This window comes from Eptatretus burgeri, chromosome 7 (assembly GCF_056783735.1).
Source record: "Eptatretus burgeri isolate ZD-2024b chromosome 7, Ebu_testis_v1, whole genome shotgun sequence".
In the NCBI taxonomy this organism is placed as follows: domain Eukaryota; kingdom Metazoa; phylum Chordata; class Myxini; order Myxiniformes; family Myxinidae; genus Eptatretus; species Eptatretus burgeri.
The window spans coordinates 75,960,645-75,986,565 of NC_140967.1; the positions used below are offsets into that span (position 1 = coordinate 75,960,645).

A 25,921-nucleotide genomic window follows, 5' to 3' on the forward strand; every position below is an offset into this window, starting at 1 on the left:
CATTTGCATCACCATCATCACCAGGAACTCTTCAAAGTCGATTGTACCACTGCCTGGAGATATTGCAGATAATTTTAGTTCATCACCATATTTTGTGTAAAACTTAGATGTGTCAGATACAATCATTGCACAAAGTACAAACACTTCAAAATGTAATTAATTCTTGTAAGTCGTTATTTTTTAACCTTTAGTTTGCAAAATTATGATGGAAACTGGGAATTGATTTCATTGGAATGTTTTGCAAGAAAAGTGGAGGGACAATTTACGAGTCAGATCTGAGTTGTTTCATGTCTGTCCTTTTTATTTTATTATCCCCCGCCGCATTGCAGAAGGGGGATATTGTTGTCACCCAGGTCGTCCGGCTGTCCGTCCGGCTGTCCGTCCGTCCGTCGGGGCGTCAACATTTATAGCTTTGAGTGCGATAACTCATAAACTGTTCACCATATCGATTTGAAATTTGGGTCACACATGTACCACCTGAAAAGGAAGAACCCTATTGATTTTGGGCGTGGCCGGATCCAAGATTGCCGACTGGGGCGGCCATCTTGAAAAAAATGTTTTTTGTAATAAATGGAAAACTGCTTATCTGATTTCAATTATTTTTGGTTACTACGTTCCTCACCCCTGGGGAACTTTTTAGAGATGATGACCAAATGGTGTCTTGTTTCCAATTCACCTCCCTCATTATCTGGAATATGTATGACCTTTTTCATTCAATGGCAGGGGATTCCCCATCTCTGATGGTATATTTATTGCTTATTTTCTTCCTAAATGAGTAGATATCTGTTTTTATTATTTTATGACTATATGTAAAAAAATTAATTCTTCATTTGATCTGAGGCTCACGCACAGACATCACATGAAGGATGGGACATAAGTAGACATCAATGGAGGACATAAGTAGATATCAATGCACTTTTCCATGAATTACAAGTGCATTATGAGACAATGGACAAACATGGGATTTGAACCTGGGTTCCTTGCAACAGGAGAACACACAGGCCAACACAAACAGAACATTTACATGCCACTGTATACGAGTAGTGCTGTACTTTGTTAGATGTGTAATGTTTTAGCAGAGTGCTTTCTTCGATGCAAAAGTGATCTTGCAGTTCACCGAAAATGTATGGCACTACCAAACGATCTTTTGGTATATCTTGTCACTTTTGGATGACTGTATCAACATGGAGGGAAATGAGGATGCGGATGGGGGAAAGGGATGGGGGGAGGGGGGAGTGGGTTTGGTAAAACTAACCATCTTCATCCATCTTTTTGATGATGGCATTCAGCTCTTTCCTGCTTCGCTTCAGCTCCATTGTCCTTATGGCATTGACCAGTTCACCTGTATTGATGTGTCCTCCACCGTCTCTATCAAATATTCGGAATGTAGCTTTGAGCTCTGGAAATAAACGAACAGAAGTATCAGCTTCATTGTGGTTGTAATGATTAATGACCTTCACGTTGTGGCAGATATTGCTGTCACATTCATTGCAAACTCCCACACTCTCTTCAATCCCACTCTTCCCTCCAGGTCTTTAAAACAGCTGTTCACCACTTTTTATATCTTCCCCCATCCTAAACCATGATATTTTCTACCCCCGTTAACCCATCCCAAGCACACCTTCTTCAAATTCACTGTTTCCTTAATGAAAATCCACATAGTGTCCATCTTGTTGATCTCATGTACACTGCCCCGTCCCTTTCTTTTCCACAGATCTGATGTCCCTGTTCACGACTGTTGTGCTTCCCTCTCTTGCCCGCTCTTGTCTCCTGCTCCCTTTGTTATATGTTGTGTTTGTTACCTCTTATACGAGCCTTAACAAAGTATGCAAAAACAAATGATTACATTTGATGCTCATCAGATAAATAATATTAGCAGCAGGAACCCATGGAAATTCCTCTTAATGTAAAATGTGACTTCAAGTCCTCAACACCCCCCCACCCCCAAACTTCAACCCCCTTGAACACAAGTCTTCAATCTCCCTGCCCCCACCGAAAGTCCTCAACCCCCCTCCCAAGCCGCAACTCCAAACCTGCAACCCTGACTCTCAACCCTAAGTGCTCAACCCCCTCCCAATTCCAGGTCCTCAACCCCCCCCTCACAAGCCTCAACCTCCCTCTCCAAACTCTATCCCCCTCCCCAACTCTTTGTCCCCTCTCAGCTCCCCACCCAACCTGAAGTCATCAAATGTCCTCCCCAATATAAGCCTTCAACTCCCCCCCCCACCTCGAGTCCTCAAACCCCCCACCACAAACCTCAACACCCTCCACCCAAGTCCTCAACCACCCCAGTCTTCGTCCTCAACCCCACCTCCTGGGACCACAAGTCCTCAACACCACCCCCATTGCAAGTCCTCAGCCCCCCCAACCCAACTCTCTGTCCCCGCTTTCCCAACTCTGTCCTCTCCTCCCCATTTCAGCTTCAAGTAATCAACCCCCTCACCCCAAATACTCAATCCCCACCCCACTGCAAGTCCTAACCCTCCCCTCAAAGCCTCATCTCCCCTCTCCCAACTCTATCCCCCACCAAACTATTTGTCTCTTCTCTGCCCACCCCCCCCCCACTCCCACTACCTCAACTCTGTCCTCCTCTCCCTATTTCTTCAAGTCCCCAACCCCCACCCCGCCCCAAGTCCTGAAGCCCCCATTCCCCAATTCAAAGTCTTCTACACACTCACCACCCTCTCTTCAAATTCCCTCCACACTGCAGGTCTTCGACCCCACCCCCTACCCCCACCCAATCAATCAGCCTCTATCCTCAAGTCCTCAACCACCGCCAGCACAATCCCTCAACCCCGCCACCCACGAAAGGGCCACAACCCCCCCTCTCCCAAATCTCTGCCCCACCCCAACTTTGTCATTCTCTCCCCCTTTCTTCTTCAAATCCTTAACTCTCTCCCGTTCCCAACCCCAAGTCCTCAACCCACCTGACAACCCCAAGTCCACAACCCCACCCCCAAGCCTCAAACCCACCTCCATCCTCCCAATGCCTCAATCTCACTCTCCTAATTCTTTGTCCTCCCCTCCCCCTTTCTTTCCGTTCTTAACAACCTCATTAAAGGATACACAAGGAACTTTGGGTTCAGAGGAGGCCAATCAATCCATCATGCCTGCGTTTTTCCTGTTGCCGTTCGTTATTAACAATGTTAAAAGGAAATAATGACAATAAAACATTAAATTTGCAATCTCTTCCCCCTTTCTTCCCATTTTGAACATTCCTGTTCCCGTTCTTTAAGAACAATGTTAACAGTAAATTGAAAAGAAAAAAAAAGGTTAATTCACAATCTCATGAGATTCTGTCATCTCACAATTCTTCACTAAAATAGGGGTGAAGTCAGCTGAATGATACAAAAAAAAAAGACATGGTCATTCATTGTGGAAAGAATGATATAGAAGCGGAACTCCTCAGACCAAGAACTTTATAATGATGTGGGATTTATAGTCTCTGGTCGAGTCGTTTTGGATAAAATCGTCAGAAAGACAGATATATTAACAAAGCAAGAAAGATGTTCATAGCACAATACTTGCGAAATACAAGTAAACAATAGTTGCCATGGAAACAGCAATTTGGTAAGTTAGAAAATTTGACCCATCAAGTGTTTTACATGATGGAATGCTGTGCACAACAAATTTGGTTGATTCATTTTCTAATCGCGGCCTAATCGATGTTCTTCATATTTTGGATGGCATTGACCTTGACCTTTGAACTTTCGGAACTAAATTTGGATCTCAATTGTTGAGAGAACTAATTTTGACCAGATTTTATACAAACAAGGTGTCTCAAAATTCACCTCGGGATTTCGAAATTAAATACATTTCTGTTTTTTAATAATTTATGATTATGTTAAAACCAGAAGAAAATTTACTAAATGGAGATAAATTTTCTGTATTTATGAAAAATGATGCAGCTTAGATGTCCTCCATTTTCGGCTCTACAGAGACGGGCTCTTTCGACAGCATTTTCCATAACAGCGGATTTCGCAGATGATGCTGTCATCTTTGCGGAGACTTTAGACATCCTTTTGGGGGCCCTCAAGTTGCTGAGTGAGGAGTCGGAGCCGCTGGGATTACGGGTTTCCTGGGTAAAAACTAAGATCCAGGCTTTCAATGATATCTTGGATGCTGCTGTACTGTCTGTACCTGTTTGTGGTGAGGATGTTGAGGTCGTGGAGAGATTCACTTACCTTGGCAGTGATATTCATGTCTCTGCTGGCTGTGAGTCAAAGGTCAACAGATGTCTGGATCGGGCCTGGGGAGTCATGGATTCACTGGATTATGGGGTGTGTCGCTGCCGGTACCTGTGCGGGAGGACGAAAGTCCATGTCTTCAGGTCCTTGGTGCTTCCAGTCTTGCTCTAGGGATGTGAGACTTGGACTCTGACCAGGGATCTGAGATGGAGACTTAATTCCATTGGTACCAGGTCTCTTTGGAGAATCCTTGGCTATCATTGGTCGGAGTTTGTGTCCAATAAGCGGTTGCTGAGAGAAACTCAAATGAGATTTATTACCTGCATAGTCTGTGAGCGTCAGCTGCAGCTGTATGGATATGTGGCTCATTTTCCTGACGCTGATCCTGCTCACCAGATTCTTTCAGCAAGGGAGTCTCGTGAGTAAAGAAGGCCAATGGGCTGACCACGTGCCTCGTGGTTGAAGCAGGTTGATCGGCATCTCAAGGAGATGAAGATGGGCCAGGCATCTGCCGAGGGTATGGTCAGACAGAGGCACCTGGAGTACCGGCGCTGGACGCAGCGACACGCTGCTCTGGCGCATGCTCCCATGCCTGACCTGACTTGACCTGTTGGCTGTGACAAGAGAGGAAGTCCCTTCTTCCTGTCCAGACTGGAGTTCCTCAAGGTAGCGTTCTGGGCCCTATTCTTTTTCTGGTTTTCATCAATGATCTCTCCGACTTGCTGGAAAATCCTCTTTCTATCCTTGCTTATGACTCCACCATCTGCTGTACCATCTGTCATCCCTCAGACCGGCAAGCAGCAGCACCTTCGCTCTCTGCAAATCTGGATAAAATCACAAACTGGTCCAACATGTGGAACATATCTTTCAATCCTGACTAATCTCACTCTCACAATGTCTCTCCGAAAGGACCGTCTGGAACAACCCCCTCCTCCCCCCCCCCATCAATCTACTTACTCAACAATCCTCTGGAAGAAATCCTTTCTTTCAAGCTTCTGGTTCTCACTATCTGCAATGATATTTCCTGAGAAAGCCACATTTCCAACCTGGCCTCCAAAACCAGTCGCCGACTGGGAATCCTCTGTCACGCAAAGTCCTTCCTCGGCTCACCTGAGTTCCTGACCACTTACAAAGCTTTTGTCCACAGCATTATGGAGTTATGCTTTCCCCTCTGAGCTGGTGCTCCCGCCTCTCACCTTTCTCGGCTTCATTCTTTGAAAACCAAGGCATTTAGGATTATTCGTATCTTCCGCGATGAGGCTGAGTCTTTGGGTCTCTTACTCTCTCACCACAGACAAGTTGATGGTCTTTCTGTCTTCTACCATCTCCTCGCCGGTCTCGCCCCCACCCCCTTGCTCTGAGATATGTTCCCCACATATTTCCGCAGGGTGCTCAAGGTCCGCCAGCAACCACCTTCTGGTAAAACTATCAAAATCAAGAATCACTGCTCACTTTCATGCTTTCATTCCTTTTTCTTCCACCTTTAGAACAAAGTCCCACACTCTCTTCAATCCCATTCTTCCCTCCAGGCCTTCAAAACAGCTGTTCACCACCACCTCTTATCTTCCTCCATCGAAAACCACGACCTTTTCTACCCCTGTTAATCCACCCCAAAACTACCTCCTTCAAATTCCCTGACTTCCTTCCTGAAGGTCCCTGCGGTGTCCATCTTGCATACCCCGTGTTCTCTGCCCCCATCCTTCTCCCTTCCACAGATCTCCTTATGTCTCTTTTGCCCATTGTTTTGTCCTTCCCACTCCCAGCCCTCTTGTCGCATTCCCCCCTTGCTGTGCGTTGTGTATTAGTTCTCATTCGAGCCTTGACAATGAGTACAAAAAAAGAAAAGTCTGCGAGCCATGAGTGGAGATGTCCTTGGATATCAAGAAGTCCTTGGATATCACAAGAAGAGAGTTTGGTGAGCAGGACAGGAAGCCAGAACACATCGAAGGCACGCGATATGTCTTGGGAGATGGCTCTGATATCATGTCTGGCATTGAGGATCTCCATCCATTTTTGGGAGAGGAGAAACAGCATATCCAGGATCAAGTGACCTGGTCTGAATCCAAATTGATGATCGGAAATCAAGCCATTGGAGAAGAGGAAGGACTTAATGTCTGAAGCGATGATGGATTCCATAACCATGCTGATGATTTGGAGAAGGCTGAGTCATCTGTCGTTGCAGGAATCTGTTTTTGCACCTTTTTCATGCAGAGCAGTAATGTTTGCTGATTTCCAAGCAGATTGCAGATGACCTTGAGCAAGTGAGAGGGTGAATAAAACAGAGAGACGGTGAAGAAGTGCAGCAAAGTAGGTTTTTCAGACACGTGGGCTGATGCTGTCTGGACCGGTTGCAGAATCTCAGTCGAGGTTTCACAGCAAGCTCTCCACCTTGTCAGGAGAAAAGGACATATAGTCCCAGAACAGCTGGGAGTGACTGGGTAAGGTCTGTTCAAAAAGCGATGGGTTTGGGACACAATATTTAGAAATAAACACAGAGTTTAGTCATTCAGCCTTTTCACGTGCAGTGTCAGCTGTGCGGCCACTTAAGGTAAGGGAGGGGATGGAGGGGGGACATACACTAGAAACAGACTTAACTAGATGCCACCAGGATTTGGAGGATGGAGACAGGTTTGAGAGTTCAGACTTGAGATTAGAAAGATATTGTTTTCTGGCTCTCCTGAGGGTAGACACACACTTGTTCCGAGCTTTGTGGAAGGAACTGAGATTGCCTTCAGTTGGATTTGCCTGCCATGAGACGAAGACAAGTTGTTTCAGAACAAAAGCCTCGCCACAAGCTTCAGTGTACCATGGGTGGGAGGAAGGGTAGGACAACTGAAGATGAGAGGGGATAAATCTGTGCATGAGATAGAGCAAGTTTCTTTGAAAGAATTCACAGGATTAGTTGATGTTGGAGAAAGTAGCGATAGGAGACCAGTCGAGAAGTTTGATGGCTTCTTGAAGTCCCTCCCAGTCAGCCTGAGTGAAATGGCAGACTCGACGGCGCTGACGTGGTTCTCTAAAAACAGACAGAGAGATGTCTATTTTGACAAGCATGTGGTTAGATGAACCAATTAGAGCGGAGGAAGAACAGCAGATATTTTCTGGGAAATTGGTCAAAATCAGATCCAGAAGAGATGGAGTACCATTGGTTGAGGTCTGGTCAGGAAGTTGACAGATTGTGTCAGTCCCAATAAGTCACAGAAGTCTTTTGCTGAAGTGCTTTGGCAGCTGAGAGAGGTACCCACACCCAGCTAACTGGCATGATGACAGTTGAAGTCACCACATATGAGGAAGAGAGAGTTGGGATGAGAGAATGGAAGTTGGTCCATGTTTTCAGAGAGCGAGATGTAATTAAATGCAGTCATCACTGTTTGGTGGACGGTACGACACACATATAAACATGAGGTGGGAGTGGAGTGGAAGCCATAGCCAGAGGCATTCCTGGGGGTGTGGGAGAGAGAGGGCAGTGCATGGAGAGTGAGGAATAGAGTCTTTGATGAAGATAGTAACTCCGCCACCAGGACGAGGCTCAGGTCTGTCATACCGGAGGAGGGAGTAACCAGGGAGAGATACGAGGGAGTCAGAGACGTCATGAAGGAGGAAAGTTTCTGTTAAATAGATTATTTCTGGTTTGTCAGTGGCCACCTGTATGGAAAGATATGTCAGGGTTGAGTAAAGGCCCTGGATGTGTGAGGTCCACACTGTTTCAGAAGAGGGAGTGGAGGAGGCTTTGGGTGCTGGAGAGTGTAGGGGGAGGGTAGGACGAGGGAGGAGGTGGGGTAGGTAAGGAGAGTTATTGAAAGAGTGTGGGGAATTGCAAAAGAGCTTGGGGAGAGATCTGGATTAGGAGGAGAAAAAGCTCGGTGATGATGGGTTGAGGTACATTGAGGAGCAATATGAGAGGGGGCAGAGGACATTTGAAGATTGGAGGAGGTTGAGTGATGAGGTGGAAGAGAGAGGGTGGGGGAGGATGCGCCTTTGTGGATGTGAGGAGGGGAACTTTGGGAAGGGGGAGTGAGGCAGAAGATTGGAGGGAGAAGGGTTAGAGGGGAGAGTTGAGGGAGAAGGGTGAGGGAGGAGTTTTTGAGAAAGGTGAGAGGGAAGCTTGGAGGGGGAAGAGTGTGAAGGTTGCTTTGAGAGGGAAGGTTTGAGAGGGAAGGGAGACGATGAGAGCAGGCACGGCCGATATGCAGGAGGGCGATGGGAGAGGTGGGGAGTGGGGAAGGACGAGACATGGTGGAGGTATGGTGAAAAAGAAAGCGGGCAGGGGGGAGGGAGGTACAAGATTTGACGGATTGGGAAAAGTGGTGGTTGGGTGTGCTGAGAGGAAGGAAGGAGCATGTTTGTCATGATGAGTGCACTGATTGAGAGTTTGATATATCTGTTGGGTTAGAATTGAGCCTCCAGATGTTAGAACACCACACACTTTGGGACAACAGAGGAGGAGCTGATACTGAAGCAGAAGACGGTGAAGAGGTGCCAAAAGTGGAGGTAGGATGAGGGGAAAGATGGGAGGGGTAAGGTGAGGGATTAGGAGGAGGTAGATTTGAGGAGGTGTGGTGAATTGACACTGAAGTTGGAAAAAATAAAAATAACGATTGATGGAACACGAATGTGCATTGCAATCTGGGATTTTCCCCCCCATTTTTAAGTCAGAGGTGTGATTAAAGACATGACATGAGGGAAGCAATAAAGGAGAATTAAGAGAATGGAGAAAAGAAACATTGTAACAGTGGGACTTTTTCGACATGGCAGAAGAAGGAGGAAGAAGAGGCGGTACGGGAAGTCACGTGGTTATGTGGGATATGATGTGAGGTAAAAGGTATTTTTGTTGTATTTTTCTATATTTTGAGACATGAAACAGAGGGTGGAGGGAATAGTGTGGAAAATAAAAACGAATGGTAAAAGGAGAAAATACAACAAACGTGAGTTTGCCCACGACGGGAAGAAGGGTAGGCCTCAAGGAAACCCACGATGTAAATACAATGAAAACTCAACACTTAGCACAAGTTTTAACACAAGACCGAATGAGACGCACACAGTAAATGCAGAGATAACAAAATGAGAGTGAAAACATGACAAAAACGACCGGAAAACTTATCTTTGAGAAATTCGGCAGAGACCCTGAAGAAGAACCGCCACCGTTTCTCAAGAACCGGAACACAATAAACATAGAGAAATCTTTTGGGAATCGGCAGGTTGGAGTCAGTGTATATCTGGTGTTGGCTTAATGGTTTGGGTGGCGGGCTTGAGATCCTCGGGTCTTGAGTTCAAATCATGCTCAGCTGTTGAATTAATACCAGGTGGGGTTAACTCGGCCTGTTATCCTTCCGAAGTCACAAAAATCATTGTGAGCTTGCTGGTATACTGTGTCGGAGTGGTGACCCGTAAAGTGCCCAATAGCCAAGGAGACTGCTTCGGCAGCACCAACGCTCTGTACTGAGTATGGTCCCAATGGATGGATGGAGTCAGTGTGATTACTGACTCCAGTAAGTACTGTATACAACCAAAAATCCTTGAGTAGCTTTCCCCGAAAAACAACGTTGCATTTATATCGACGTTTCAGGGATATTTTCACAAACATTAATCTTTATAAACAGCTGTGTGTGACGGGTGGAAAAAAAAAACTTGGCTCGGTAATTTATAAAACACGTTAATATGGCAAACGGCTCGGAAATCGGGTGTTATTTCACAAACATTCGCTTGGGATGATGGTGCATGAACCACTTGCTCAGGATGATGGAGCACGAACCACTCGCTCAGGATGACGGAGAACGAACCACTCGCTCGGGATGAAGGAGCATGAACCACTCCCTCAGGATGATGGAGCACGAACCACTCACTCGGGATGATGTGGTGTGGTGTGGCGTGGCGTGGCTTAGTGTGGCGTGGCTTAGTGTGGTGTGGTGTGGTGTGGCGTGGCGTGGCTTGGCGTGGCGTGGCTTAGTGTGGCGTGGTGTGGTGTGGTGTGGTGTGGTGTGGTGTGGTGTGGTGTGGCGTGGCATGGCATGGCATGGCATGGCGAAAGCACCCGCAGTGAGTGAACAATTCGCTCAGAATGACGAAGTGTGGAAACCCCATCAACGTTATCACACTCTGCAAGTGACTTATGTACTCAAGAAGCACTCCAATTAAATGGTTGATGAAGAACGGCTGGCCAGGCTGTAGCTGCATACCATATAGGATCCCTTTAACTTTAAAGCTGGTCTTCACCATGCATGCAGCAGTTAAGGAAATACAATGAATTTGTTCAAATAATGACTTTATCCATAAAAAAGTTGCAGTTTAATGCAAAGCATCCCTGGAGACATAGCAAAGTTTAATTACCCATGAAATAAACATTGCAGATAATCCGCCATGTTGCCTGCTCACCTGTGCACGCGTCACGTGGTACATCGTTCGCAGTCCGCACAAAAGTTATATCTTTATTTCAAAACGTCCGTTTTTCACCAGATTTGCTTTGATACCTTGCAGAGCACCTCACTAAACTTCTGAAAATATAGACGCATCTGGCAGACACTATGGATAAACAGTCCCTCTGGGGGACAGGGTGGGAGGTCAAGCAGTGAATGCATTGTCATGTAGCTCAATGAAGTTGGTTAATTTGGCACATTCTTAAATCTTTTGTTCACTCAATATAATTCTCCAAACATTAGAAAAAGATATTTAATGCTTTGAAAATTTTACATTTTCGTGTGTGTGTGTGTGTGTGTGTGTGTGTGTGTGTGTGTGTGTGTGTGTGTGTGTGTGTGTGTGTGTATATGTATGTATGTATATGTACATATGTATATATGTATATATATATATATATTTTTTTTATATACATATATGTAGAAGGAGGGAACATAGCCTTCCTTGCTTAAAGTAAATAGGTACATTGGATTCGTTCAGCTTACTCGTAACAGGGGGCATTGCACCAGCGGCACAGCCGCTTCCCAGAAAATGATGCAGCCAAGCAGCCAGAGGCTACATACGAATAAATAAATAAATAAATAAATAACCATCTCATTCCAATTCAAGTCATGATTGAAGTCTGGGAATTGTGGAATTGTGGAAGAAATATAGTTCTTCTCTTTCGGGGTCTGAGACCATTTATTAACACCAAACATCAAATTACAAATAACAACAAACATGCGCATGGGAAAAAGGATAACAAGACAAGCAATAACAAACACGATCCTCTTTCTGCCCAAAATGCACAGATTAGTTGCCTTTATACTATTCTGAACAGCAAAAGATAAAGGAGAGCTAAACATCTGGGAACTGCAGACATTACCACTTTGGGACGGAAGGGCCAAATCTTTTCTACCCTGGGCCAAACCCTCGATCTTTTCTACCCCCGATAATCCACCCAAGCCCACTTCCTTCAAATTCCCTGCTTTCCTTCCTGAAAGTCCCTGTAATGTCCATCTTCTATTCCCCATGTTCCCCGTCCCATCCCTCTCCCTTCCACAGATCTCCTAATGTGTCTGTTCCCCACTGTTTTGCCCCTCTTGCCTCATGCCCCCTTGATGTGCATTGTGTGTTAGCTCTCACACGAGCCTCGACAAGGTATACAAAAAAAATGGGGGGGGGATAGACACATTCAGGTCATGATTTACAGTATGGGAATACAAGGTCGGCCATGAGAAGGAGAGGGTGACAACAGAGTTAAGACAAAATATGAAGAGCCCGGGTGAGTGGAGACACAAGCCTATTACTTTGATCATACTGTTACGTTTGAGGGGGGGGGTATGCATTCAAAGGGTAATTAGGATGTTTAATTAGGTATGCCATGCTGTTCGAGTGTACCAGGATCTCGATGTAATAAGTAGCAATTCAGTGGTGATAAGTTGGCTAGTAAATGTCCATTTCTTCAAGGGGGAAATGATAATTGTCACGTAATTAGATAGGGAAACGGGATAGGGTAAGTGTGTCTGCGTAAACCCCTTTTAGTATTCTCTGGAGGCTTGCCGTGACGTCACAGGACAGTGCTGCGGATGGCTCCGCCCCGTGATCACGATTGGCGGAAGGCGACTGCGGTGGGCCAATAAAACGGCTCGATTGGAAGTGACGAGGACGGGAGGATAAAAAGGTTCTGTTCGGGGTCGAAAAGGAAGAGGAAGAAGATCGGGACAGAAAGACCGTTTTTTGGGGGGTGGAGGTTGTTGTGCTGGGAGCGTGCTGTGTTGTTGCGCTGATTCGGCCCTGGTTTGATCATGTCTTGTAGCCTTGCTGAGCCTCGTGCCTCACCTTGGTTGGCTCTGGGGTTCTGCTGGCTCGGAGTACGGGGTCGAACGGCGGGCGGACCTGCCTCCCTCTCCTGCTCACAATTTGGTGCCAGAACTGGTTCCCTGGCGGCTGTGAGCGGACTTGGGCCAGGACCAGGAGGTCGACAGCACCACGGTTTCTCCTGCCCCCTGACGAGAGCAAGGCCAGCTCGTCCGACGCCACCACAGGGACTGTTGCGTCCACACCACGGTCCAGCCTGACCACCAGGAATAGCTACGGTGTGTGTGTGTGTGTGTGTGTGTGTGTGTGTGTGTGTGTGTGTGTGTGTGTGTGTGTGTGTGTGTGTGTGTGTGTGTGTGTGTGTGTGTGTGTGTGTGTGTGTGTGTGTACCTGGCGCCTTAGAGGGTTTGAGATTTGTATATTCATTGGAACTGTCTGTGTTTTCCCCATGCCCGATCCCACACCATCCCGTCGAATCGCCCCGGATCTCTCTTCTTGCCGAGTCTTGTTATTTCTGGTTAGAGGAATAAACGTTATCAACTCAGTGAAAAGCGACTCGTGCCACCTTCCTCGTCCCGTTTGCGGTAGAGCGATTAGAACCGCAATCTTTGGGTTATAAATAAATAAACCGCCTCCATCGTTTCGGCTCATTCTACGTTGGCGGGACTGTTCAAGTCCCGTGAACGTCACAATACCTTCCGTTCACCATTGAGTAACCAGATTCTCAAAACACGACATTCCATTTTATGCTGTCATATAATTGTTTTTTGACTACAAGGCGTCTGTTGCAATCGCCTTGCAGGAGTTATTTAATTACCACCAGACAAGAGGTGCCAGCAGCAAAGCGTCCTCTTGAGCTGCAGGGCATTTTCATTTTAACATTGGAAATACTAATTTGGATATATATTTCAATGAGATAAAGCACATAAGATTTAGTAAGATACCATTTTATCTTACTTGCATATCATCTACATCACTATGGAGATCAAAAGACTAAAAATATATTTTACTGACAGTCAATTTGATTCCATTTCAAAACTAATACATTTTATACTGTAAAAGACAGTCGTAGCAAAATTGAGAAAACATGAATATAATTTCATTTATTTCTTCCACAGATCCTCACCAACAATCTGCTCCTCCGTCAGATATGAGCGGGCATCTTCCTGAGCTTCTGTCTGCAGAAAAATAATAATAATAATAAAAGATGTCATGCACAGTACGACACTTTTGAAATCCAGTTAAACAATAGTTGTCATGGAAACAGAAATTTGGCAATTTTTACATTTCGACCTCGCAAATGTTTTACCTGATTGATCGTTATGAGTAGTATAGATAATGTGGATTCGGGGCCACCTTGTGCTAGAAGGGTTCCAGAGCTCTGGGAATGCTCTCAGGCCCTTATCTTTCAAGATGAATATAGATGTCTTGAGGTAATAGAGGTCTGACTTGGACCACTGAGATTTCCATTTAGACATTGGTATACATCTTAGTTTACCCAGGCATCTTGCAACAAGAGATCTGACTTGGACCACCAAAACATTCAATTAGAGTTATTCGTGTTAGTAACATATCGAAGCAGCAATGGAAGAGCATAGCGCAACAGCAATGGAAGAATTTTCAAGCGAAGAACTTCAATGGCCAAAGAGCGAAGACTTCAACCACCTGAGAGGTGCCTTTTGTGAAGCACAACAGCCAACCAAGTAGCGAGACCTGAATTTTCACTATCAGACATATCTGACAAAATTTCATCCACTTCACTATCAGACATATCAGCAGTGGCACTCAAAATTTCATCCATTTCATCATGCAAACTTTTGAAGCAATCATATGAATGTAGGCTCACAGCATCCTCATAAGACAGATCTCTGGCAGGATAATCGGATGTCTTCTTATTGCAATCCATCACAAACAATGGCCAACTATTGCGATCCATTGCAGTATCTACTCTGCAATTTTCTTTTCCCGTGACATGAATTTCTTGCAGTAAATTACTTACATAATACCACCGAGATTTGCCATTTAGACATTGACAAACTCCTTAGTATGTCCATGAAACATGGTTACCATGGACGAGTACATCGAACAATTGCTTGCAGAGATGCACATACAGGAGCCTCCCCAAGGTGCTGTGCAGAGAACTTTGGATGAGCCCATTCCAGAAGCAGTATAAAAGAACCTGCTTAAATCATTGCTTTCAAAGAAATACCGACCTTCTGCCCCACCTCAAACGAGGTAGGAGAGAAAGCCGAAGGCCATACTGGAGGAATTCGATTCCAACCCTTCTCAAAAAATCAGAACAGCCAGGAAAATACCATAAGGAACTTCTTGGCCTGTTCAAGGCAGATGGCCTCTCATTCAAACGCATCAAACAATCGCTTGCAGAAATGCAACTACCAGAGCCTCTCCAGGGTGTTGTACAGAACATTTTGGATGAGCCCATTCCAGAAGCAGTGAAAAGCACCTGCTTAAACCACTGCTTTCAATGATATACCGGCCTTCTGCTCCACCTCGAAAGAGGAAGGAGAGAAAGCGGAAGGCCATTCTGGAAAAGTTTGATCCCATTCTTCCCCAGAAAACCCAGACAGTAGATAGCTACCAAAAATCACTTCCGGTTCCGGTTTTGAGCGGCAAGAGGTCTCCTTCGGGGCTCCCTGCTGACTTTCTCAAAGTTAAGTTCCGGTTGTTATTTGTCCCGTTTTAACTGTTTAATTTTCTCACCTACATGTTAATGTGTGTTCCTAGTTCGGTTTTGTTTCAAAAATCGTGCTATTTTGTGAGTATTTATGTCGACGTTCTTACCTGGTGTTTGAGTCCTAGGCTTGAGGCCGACCGGTTCCACTCGGTGTTCGATCGTTTTTTTTTGTTTGTTTGTTTGTTTTTTCTCCCCATTACCTTCAATTTCTATCCTCCCCATTACCTTCAATTTTCATCCTCCCCACTTTCCAAACATCCCCCATTCTCCCAACTAATCTCTTTCTTATCTCAAAAAAAAAAAAAAAAAAAAAAATACCCAACAACAACAACAACAACACGCTCACCTTCTCCCGATTCCGCTACTTCTTCTTCCTCTTAACTTCCTCCCCGTCTTCCTCCATTTTTTTTTTTTTACACTTCCATGACCTAATCTGTTGAACTCTCTCAAACATTAATATTACAACAAAAACGATCTTATAATGCTTCATCTTCCTCTCTCACACATGTGGTACTCTTTACTGTTTCACAATGCACTACTCTTCTGCTATTTTAACAGACTGCTCTCATTTCGACCTCTCCTTCATTCCTTGCCTAAAAAATCCAACTATCACAGCGCTTCTTCTCTCCATGCTCTGAATTCGCCTTCATTGCATCCATCAAGAATTGTGTTAAATCGCATCTCTGACCTAAAACTTTTAAAAACCACAGTTTGCCATGGATGCTCGCTTTCCATCAACCATTCTTTTTTTTCCAACTTCAGTGCCAACTCACCCCTCACCCCTCACTCTCACTCTCAAAGCAACCATCACTCTTCTCCCTCCAAGCCTCCCTCTCACCTCTTTCAAAAATTCCCCCCTCACCTTTCTCCCACCTTTCATCCCCCTCACTCTTCCTTCTCTAAGTTGCCCCCCTCTCATCCACCAACCTGCCTCCCTCCACTGCCCTCTCACCTCCATCTCTTCACTCCACCTCCTCAAATCCTCAACTGCCATCTTCCTTGTCTCTTGTCCCCCTCTCTCCCAGCACCACAGAGCCTTTTCTCCTCCTCATTCGGCCCCCTCCCCTAAGCTATTCTGCAATACCCCACACTCCTTCAGCAACCCTCATTACCTCCCCCTCTTCCCTCGTCCCTACCCTCCCCCGCCCCCTCCACCTCCTGCACCCAAAGCCTCCTCCCCTACCTCTTCATTAAAAGTGTGGACCTCAAATATCCGGGGCCTTCGCTCAAACCTTTCAGATCTTTCCATACAGGTTGCCACTGACAAACCAGACATTATCTGCCTAACAGAAACTTTCCTCTCCCAAGACGTGTCTGACTCCCAAGTATCTCTCCCTGGTTACTCCCTCTTACGGTATGACAGACCTGAGTCTCGTCCTGGTGGAGGTGTTGCTCTCTTCATCAAAGACTCTATTCCTCACTCTCCCTGCACTGCTCTCACTCCCCCACACCCCCAGGAATACCTCTGGCTTCGGCTTCCCCTCCACTCCCACCTCATGTTTATATGTGTACTGTACCGTCCACCGAACAGTGATGACTCCATCTACACCTCACTCTCCGAAAACATGGACCATCTTCTATCTTCTCATCCAAACTCTCTCTTCCTCTTATGTGGTGACTTCAATTGTCATCACGCCAGTTGGCTAGGTGTGGGTACCTCTCTCACCTGCCATGGGACATCAGCAAAAGCTTTCTGCGACTCATTGGGACTGACTCAATCGGTCAACTTCCCGACCCGGATCTCAACCAATGGTACTCCATCTCTTCTGGATCTGATTTTGACAAATTTCCCTGACAATATCTGCTGCTCTTCCTTTGCTCCAATTGGTTCTTCTGACCACGTCCTTGTTAAAGTGGACATCTCTCTGGCTGTTATCAGAGAACCACCTCACCGCCGTCGAGTCTGGCATTTCACTCAAGCCGACTGGCAGGGTCGCAGCCATCAAACTTACAGACTGGTCTCCTATCACTACTTTCTCAAACATCAACTCATCCTGGGAATTCTTTCAAAGAAACTTGCTCTCCCTCATGCACAGATTTATCCCCTCTCGTGTTCAGTTGTCCTACCCTTCCTCCCGCCCTTGGTTTACTGAAGCTTGTGGCGGCAGTTGTCCTGAAACAACTTGCCTTTGCCTCATGGAAAGCAAACCCAACTGAGGGCAATCTCAGTTCTTTCCACAAAGCTCGGAACAAGTGTGTATCTACCCTCAGGAGAGCCAGAAAACAACATCTTTCTCATCTCAAGTCTGAACTCTCAAACCTCTCTCCCTCCTCAAAATCCTGGTGGCGTTTAATCAAATCTGTTTCTGGTGTATGTTCCCCCTCCATCCCCTCCCTTACCTCAAATGGCCGCACTGCTGATTCCACACGTGATAAAGCTGAATGTCTAAACTCGGTGTTTGCAGCTAAATCTTGTGTCCTAAACCCATCACTATCTCTACCCACTTTACCCAGTCGCACCCAACTGTCCCTGGACTCTGTATCCTTTTCTCCTGACAAGGTGGAGAGCTTGCTTTCAAACCTCGAGTCAGATTCTGCAACCGGTCCAGACGGCATCAGCCCACGTGTCCTCAAAGCCTGCTCTTCTGCTCTTGCTCACCATCTCTCTGTTCTATTCACCCTCTCATTTGCCCAAGGTCATCTGCCATCTGCTTGGAAATCTGCTAACATCACTGCCCTGCATAAAAAAGGTGCAAAAACAGATCCCTGTAAGTATAGACCAATCAGCCTTCTCCCAATCATCAGCAAGGTTATGGAATCCATCATCGCTTCAGACATGAAATCCTTCCTCTTCTCCAATGGCTTGATTTCCAATCATCAATTTGGTTTCAGACCAGGTCACTCTACCCTAGATATGCTGCTACTGCTCTCCCATCAATGGATGGAGGTCCTCAATGCCAGACAGGAAATCCGAGCCGTATCCCTGGACATATCACGTGCTTTTGACACAGTCTGGCACCCTGCCCTACTCACCAAACTCTCTTCCCATGGTATTCAAGGCCATCTCCACTCATGGCTCGCAGACTTCCTCTCCTGTGTCAGTCAACGTGTGGCCCTAAATGGAGTTCTTTCATCCCCTCTTCCTGTGCAGGCTGGAGTTCCTCAAGGTAGCGTTCTGGGCCCTGTTCTTTTTCTGGTTTTCATCAATGATCTCTCGGACTCTCTGGAAAATCCTCTATTTCTCTTTGCCGATGACTCCACCCTCTGCCGTACCATCTGTCATCCCTCAGACCGGCAAGCAGCAGCTTCTTCGCTCACTGCAGATCTGGATAAAATCACAAACTGGTCCAACACGTGGAACATGTCTTTCAATCCAGACAAATCTCACACTCTCACTATGTCTCTTCGAAAGGACCGTTTAGAAAACCCCCATCCACTTTCTCAACAATCCTCTGGAAGAAGTCTTTTCTTTCAAGCTTCTGGGTCTCACTATCTGCCATGACCTTTCCTGGGAAAGTCACATTTCCAACCTTGCCTCAAAAGCCAGTCGCCGACTGGGAATCCTCCGTCGTGCAAAGTCCTTCCTCGGCCCTCTTGAGCTCCTGACCACTTACAAAGCTTTGTCCGTAGCCTGATGGAGTACTGCTCTCCCCTCTGGGCTGGTGCTCCTGCCTCCCACCTTTCTCGACTTCACGCTGTCGAAACCAGGGCTTTTAAGATCATTGGCATCTCCCGCAATGAAGCTGAGTCTTTGGGCCTCTCACTCAATCACCGCAGGTTGGTCGGTGGTCTTTCTGTCTTCTACCGACTCCTCTCCAGCCTCGCCCCCCCTGCTCTCTCTGCGATTTGTCCCAACCACATTTCCACAGGACGCTCAAGGTCCGCCAACAACACCCTTCTGGTAAAACTACCAAAATCACGAATCACTGCTCATCTTCACTCTTTCATTCCTCTTTTTTCCCGCCTTTGGAATAAACTTCCTCACTCTATTCTTTCCCATTCTTCCCTCCAGGCTTTCAAAACAGCTGTTCACCACCACCTCTTATCTTCCCCCATCCAAATCCTCGATCTTTTCTACCCCCGATAATCCACCCAAGCCCACTTCCTTCAATTCTCCTGCTTTCCTTCCTGAAAGTCCCTGTAATGTCCATCTTCTCCTCGCCATGTTCCCCGTCCCATCCCCATCCCTCTCCCTTCCACAGTTCACCTGTGTCTGTTCCCCAATGATTTGTCCCTTCCACTCCCGCCCCTCTTGTCTCATGCCTCCTTGCTGTGAGTTGTGTGTTAGCTCTCATACGAGCCTCGACCAAGGTATACAAAAAAAAAAAAAAAAAAAAAAAAAAAAGGCATTCTCAAGCTGTTCAAACACTAGGAACAAAATGGTGACCTCACATTCGAAAAGACCCGCTGGGCTATTGGACATTATTTGCAAGGGTGGCAGATGGATGTTCCAAAGTTTCACCGACTAGAGGCTGATCCTAAATCCTTCCTGAAAGGTGTGTGCCCCCAGATTCACTAGAAACTGGTGGAGGAGATACTTTCCTTGAAGGGGTTAAATTCCAGCTTGCTTTAAAGGTTCTGTTCCGAAAGGGAAAGATTGACAAGGAGGGGAAAGAGTGGGTGCATATGCCTACAGTGTTCCGGCACAAGCAGGAGGCCGTCTTACAGGCCCAGGAGATCGACTGTGCACTTGGCACGACTTTCAAAAACATCCTGGAGACCCTTGAAAAGTGGGGGAGTCTTGGTTCTGGCTGGGAGGTTGACAGAGTGGAACTTCTGTGGCTGGACATCGCTTGCTACCAGCCTCTGAGGGGTGGCTCTTACATCCAACTGCCAGCAGCTCTCAGAAACAAGGAAGCAGTAATCAATGTGAAGAACAAGTATGACCAATGTCTCAGGTGGGTCCTCTGGTCTGCCCTGTTCCCAGGGGCCCATGGGGGACATGCATACACACCCACTGAATACCCCACAGAGGATGGCCTCAACTTCACAGAGGTTGATGCTCCCACGCCACTATCACAGATCAAGCAGGTGGAAAGGCAGAATAACCTGGCTCTGAATGTATTTGGCTGGGACAAGGGGGTGATTGTCCACAGGCTGAGCAAGTAACATGAAGACATCTCCAGAATCAACCTGCTGCTAATTGAGAAGGACGGTAAGTCGCACGATACCTGGGTTAAATACCTGAACCCTCTGCTCTATGACCAGAGCAAGTATAGGGAGTGAAAGCACTTCTATGAGAGGTGCCTACATGGGTACTCTTGTGATGAGCTGTTGGAGGTGCATAGACCAGCATGTAAGGGCATAGGACAAACGCCTATGAGGGTAGAGATGCCAGGAGGGGAAAAACATGATCTCCTTTCAGAACTGGCACAAGCAGAAACCAGCTCCCTACATCATTTATGCTGACGTTGAGGCACTTATAACAAGATTGATGGACCAGAGCTCAACCCCAACCAGAGAAACACACAGAAGATGCAACAGCATGAGGCTTGCGGTTACGGCTCCATCGTGGTAAGATGTGATGGTCAAACAGAGCCTCCAGTGGTCTACTGGGGTCCAGACATAGCGGAACACTTCCTCAATGTTATTCAGAAGGAGGGGAGACACGTTCAGGATATCCTAAGCAACCCTGGGCTTCTGAGAATGACATAGAGATAAACAACACCAGTATCATCAAATATGTGATAAGCCTCTGATAGTAGCAGGGGGAGGTGGGGGGGGGCGACTCTGTCTTCAACCACTGCCATATCATTGGAAAGTTTTGAGGGGCATCCCACAGAAATTGCAACCGAATGCTGAGGATAAACCTAAAGCATATAATCACCCCTGTAGTCTTTCACAGCCTGAGGGGCTATGACTCACACCTTCTGATGCAGGCTATCAGCAAGGTACCATCAACTGTATCCCGAACAACATGGAAAAGTACATTTTATTCTCTCTCAAGTGTGTTACTAAGGAGGGGGCTCAAGAAGGTGAAGAAACAAAGAGCTCTTCATTTGAATTCAGTTCATTGACAGTGCCCAATTCCTCCTGGCTTCCCAAGACAAGCTCACATCAACTAACCGACCTGAGTGCTTTCACATCACAACCACATATGAGCCTGATGAGCATCAGCGGCGAACTACTGCTGCGGAAGGGTGTATACCGCTATGAGCATATGGACTCCTGGGAGAGATTCACAGATCCCCTACCACCCCAGGAGGCCTTCCACAGCAAGCTCAGTGAAGAGAACATCAGTGAAGATGATTACACCCACACCCAAAAGGTTTGGACCACTCTTGGGTGTGAAGACATGGGAGATTACCATGATCTCTACCTCCATACAGACATGCTTCTTCTGGCTGATGTCTTTGAGATCTTCAGAAAGACCTGCAAGCGGCAGTATGGTCTCGACCCTGCCCACTACTACATGAGTCCTGGCCTGAGCTGGGACGCGCTCCTGTAGAAAACTGACGTAGAGCTCAAATTTCTCACGGACTATGACCAGCACCGCTTCATCGAGAAGGGTCTGCGTGGTGGCATCTCCATGGTCTCAAAATGCCACGCAAAGGCAAACAACCCGCATGAGTAGAGGATAAGTGGGGTTTCTAAGGCATCCATGCAAATGAAAGGGGAAAAGGGGGAAAACTCTGAATCAACCCAGAAAAAGCCCAAAACAGGAGACGGATTCCTCCCCCTCCCATACAAATAAATGGGGAAACCTTTCTGACTCAAGGCCCATCAGGTCAAAAGAGGAGAATTATTTCCCACCCCATTGAGCACATGTTAAATTGAGACTAACTGATTAAAGCGCTTTTTTCTTTTTATATTTTCATTCCACTCAGAGTGATCCAATGAATATTTGTTCATGTTCTACTCTATGTAATAAATTAATTTTCCGATTACATTCATCACCATCGAGTATATTCACAAATATTATTTTGGAACTTACTTATTGGTTTATATGTCTTTGTTGAGCAGAAATAAAATGATAAACTTCTCTCAATGCTCTTGTTTGACCACCTCCTGATCCACATATCATTTGGAGATTGTAGTCATTTATTTTTTCCTTTACATCCTCCAACTTATTTGTAGTTAAATTTATACTCTTATTTATTTTATCTACTTTTACCCTGGTTATTTCTTCAATAAGACTTATTTGATATTTCTCACATTCTTTATGTTTCCCATTTAAATACCAAGGCTGACTACATCTCCACACTTTGGTTTGGTTATTTCTTGGTTCTATCATCTATAAATCAGTAAAAGACACCCCTTAACACTGATACTTATAACCATCAGAGATACTCTTGATTCCATTCTCTAAAATATATATTTTATCATCAAAAGCTCCAAATGCTTTCTTATTTATCTCTTCTGTATATAATTGATGTTTATAACTTCTTGAAGGTTAAACAGTTGTAATAATGTTTCAAGTTTATTGTTTCCTTGATTATATTTTCCTTTATTCCCTTTAGCTTCTTATCACACCTTTCAATGTTATTATTATCAATATGCATAAAAGCATAAGACTTTGATCTCAAACCCACAAATTCACTCATGACCTTTCCTCCCAACTCATCCTTAAAGTTACCAATAACCTTTTTATTCTTTAATGAAAACAACATACTTCTTCTTCTTCTTCTTCTTTCGGCTGCTCCCGTTAGGGGTCGCCACTGCGGATCATCAATACGATCCGCATAGTGATTTGGCACATGTTTTACACCGGATGCCCTTCCTGACACAACCCTGGTCGCCTCTTACGACACAGGGATCTGGTACACCTATTTTAACCGGGGTATACACCGGCCCAGTACACTGGTACTCATTTCGCCGACCTCGGAAGGATGACAGGCTGAGTCAACCCCCTGGTGTATTAATTCAGTAGCCCAACGGGGCTTGAACTCAGGACCTTTTGGATCCCAAGCCGCTGCCCTAACCACTGCACCAACACCAGGCTTTAATGAAAACAACATACTATCAGACTTATAATGACTTGTATCATACATATCAATATTATCAATCATATCCTCATATACGTCACTTGTCTTAATTTCTAATATAAAACTATCTGTATCCATATATAACAACGACACGTTATCGTTATACTTTGATTTTAAATTATTATAGCAATAGTCATACATTAACGACTTTGACAAGTCAAGAATCGATGTTCCAATATAAATAGGTTTATCCATTTCAATACTCTCTTTTTTTCAAATGAATAGCACAAAAGTTCTCTGAAAACACCTGCGCTCATTCAAAACTTGGTCTATTAATTAACTTTGAAGCCTGTTTCCAAGATGTAGTAAGTCTGATGTTTTGTCGATTCCTAACATTTTCCATAGTCTTTCCAAATACAGCATTATTCATTAGTTTATAAAAGTCCTTCTTAAAATCTGTTTTTGCTTCTGTTCTCCTTTTTGTATTAAAATCAATATATTTCTTGAACCAATGACTGTTTATATTTCAAAATTTGATGAATTTTTCTCACTCTCAACCCAGCAGATAAATATTCTCAAGTTCCTTTTGTGGAAAACATAACTTTTTTATCATTTCATGTTGTGAGTAGTTTTTCTGGAGATTTACCTTTTATATTAAATGACTGTTGGTAATCACTTAACCATTCTTTTCTTGGACTTTCTTTATCAGGGGCATAAGGTAGGTCTTTATGTTTGTTATGAAGTTCTTCTGGATATTTCAAATCAACCTCAAAATAATATCCAACTTCAGCTTCATCCAATTCTTTTTGAGGAGATAACAATGTCAAGTAAAACTTTTTCACAATGTTTTTCTTTAACCCATTTAAGTTTTACACAAGGTAAAGATTGAGATGTAGCCCACCCATACAAATTGTTAGCATCATAATACATCAGGTAAGAGTTGTCCTCATTCTTATTTTAATCAGGAAGATATTTGTGATTTGCTTTAGCATATCTCTTGGAACATACTTGAGATATTCCTCCTATTTTAGCCTTCTCTATCATTAAAAGCATATCAATATCACTGATTCATTCCAAATTTTGTTTTGTCATTTTTAACATAGAACTCCAAGACAAGCCCAGGGCTGCGTAATAGTGAACAGGGGTCTAATCCAGAAGAATTTTTATTATGACAGACTATTCTAAAAGTTTCAAACACATCAACCAATAACAATACATCAGTTTTAAGATACAAATCATGATATTCTCCAAGATTCTTTACATTAAACTTCTCCCAAACCTTTTTGGCTTGTGTATAATCTCTATCGGAAATATGAGTTTTATTCAACTTGCAATAGAAACTTTCCCTTGAAGGAAGTTGTGTTTCTTTAAACTTCTCAAATGAATCCATGTAGTCATACGAATATATTCCCTTTTGTGATAGATCAATCTGTTCTTGATTTGAGAAATGTGATTTAAGATTCGGTAAGTTTTTAATATTTGATGCTAAGTTAGATAACGGACTTGCCATAAACTTGTATGTGTCAAGAAATCTGATATGGGTTATGGGGGATGTATGAATTGTTTTTGTGAATGAGATGTATTTTTGATCTGTGTTAGGAATGGCAGAAATATCTCCAGATGTCTTTGAAATTTCATTCATAAATAGATGTGTCTCATAGTGAGCCTTGTTGTGAAGAAAGACAGGAATAAAATTTGGAGGCTTGTAATTATAGATTACAACGGGAATGAGCTGGACCTCTATATTTACCAGTAAGATGACAGTGATCCCTAACCTTGACGTCTCTCTCCATTTTCTCCTCACAAATATGACAGATACTGTTCTTTCTAAATTCCTTTTTCTCTCCCTTTGTTAATGACATTGGTTTGTAGGTTTTCACCATTATTTCTCTTAGTCTGAAACAGTCTTTTTCCAATCGTCTTACAAACCCCTCTGGAAGCATCTTCTCCTCTAAAAGTTCTAACTTGTTGTATTCATCACCAACAGATGATTTGATATAATAACTGAAACCACAAGGAGTATGTTTTTGATATTTATTTGTGTATGATTTATTTGGATTTGCAGAAACAGTATCTATTTTTCCAAGGATACTTTCAAAATCAGCATATATCACAAACGGTTGTTTTATAGATTTGTTAAAATCTTTGAATGATATGTTTGAACCTACTTTTGGTAAATTGATTAGGGTTGATTTATGATTACTACAATATTTCGAATGTTGATTTTATCGTTCTTTTGTGTGAAAGGAGTTGAGACATCTCTTACAAGGATACGTTTTACATTTTCTCTTATATAGTTGTGATTTGGTTAATCTTGAGAAATTTTTAATGAAAGCGTAATGTGATTTTTCCTTTGAAGTAAAGTGGAGAAGGTCAATGTGTGTTTCATCATTTTTATAGTTGTTTGAAATTTTTAATATCTGAACTTTGTTTGTATCTGTTAATCCATATACATTAAGAGATAGATTATTCATTTTCTCAAATTCAGGAATATCTCTCAATGACATTGGAAACTTTAAATCTTTAACATTTAATGTATTCTCGTATTTCTTATAATGTTCAACCCTTTCAGGATTCCATTGTGGAGGATGAAAGTGAGCAAGAACAGACCATAGAAAAGATTTATTATCTTTGTTTTGAACATTAACAGCCGCTTTCTTAAGTTTTATCTCTTTTGGTAAATCAATATAAGAAGAAGCTTGTAGAGGATCTGATTTTAAGATGTGTATATCTAAAAAGATTTTTTTTGTAATCGTAAATCCACTACCTACTAGAGTGTTATCAACATCTTGTTCTTGTCTCTGGAGTTCATCATAAACATCACATCTTACAAAATCTTGAAATGATGAGATAAAGTGAGTATTTGTCCTCATAAAGGGGGGGGGGGGGTAGTTTAATTGTCTTGTCTTACCATTTTCAATTTTACTCCCCTATAAAACCTAAAAGTTTTCATTTCACTTAAT

The 25,921-nt window shown here is 44.2% G+C and overlaps 2 protein-coding genes across 2 annotated transcripts in view; both read right to left on the reverse strand.

Moving 5' to 3' along the window:
- LOC147023568 (troponin C, skeletal muscle-like) overlaps window positions 1-25,921 on the reverse strand; it is a 156,959-nt gene that overhangs the window by 127,770 nt on the left and 3,268 nt on the right. The gene's annotated exons all lie outside the window — the stretch shown is intronic.
- LOC147023570 (troponin C, skeletal muscle-like) overlaps window positions 1-25,921 on the reverse strand; it is a 66,403-nt gene that overhangs the window by 37,159 nt on the left and 3,323 nt on the right. Inside the window, exons 2-4 of the mRNA XM_085889074.1 lie at window positions 13,525-13,576; window positions 1,256-1,399; window positions 1-53 (exon numbers count right to left, since the gene is read on the reverse strand). The exon at window positions 1-53 is cut by the window's left edge and continues 71 nt beyond it. Coding sequence (XP_085745200.1) covers window positions 1-53; window positions 1,256-1,399; window positions 13,525-13,576 — 249 coding nt within the window. The remainder of the gene's footprint in view (window positions 54-1,255; window positions 1,400-13,524; window positions 13,577-25,921) is intronic.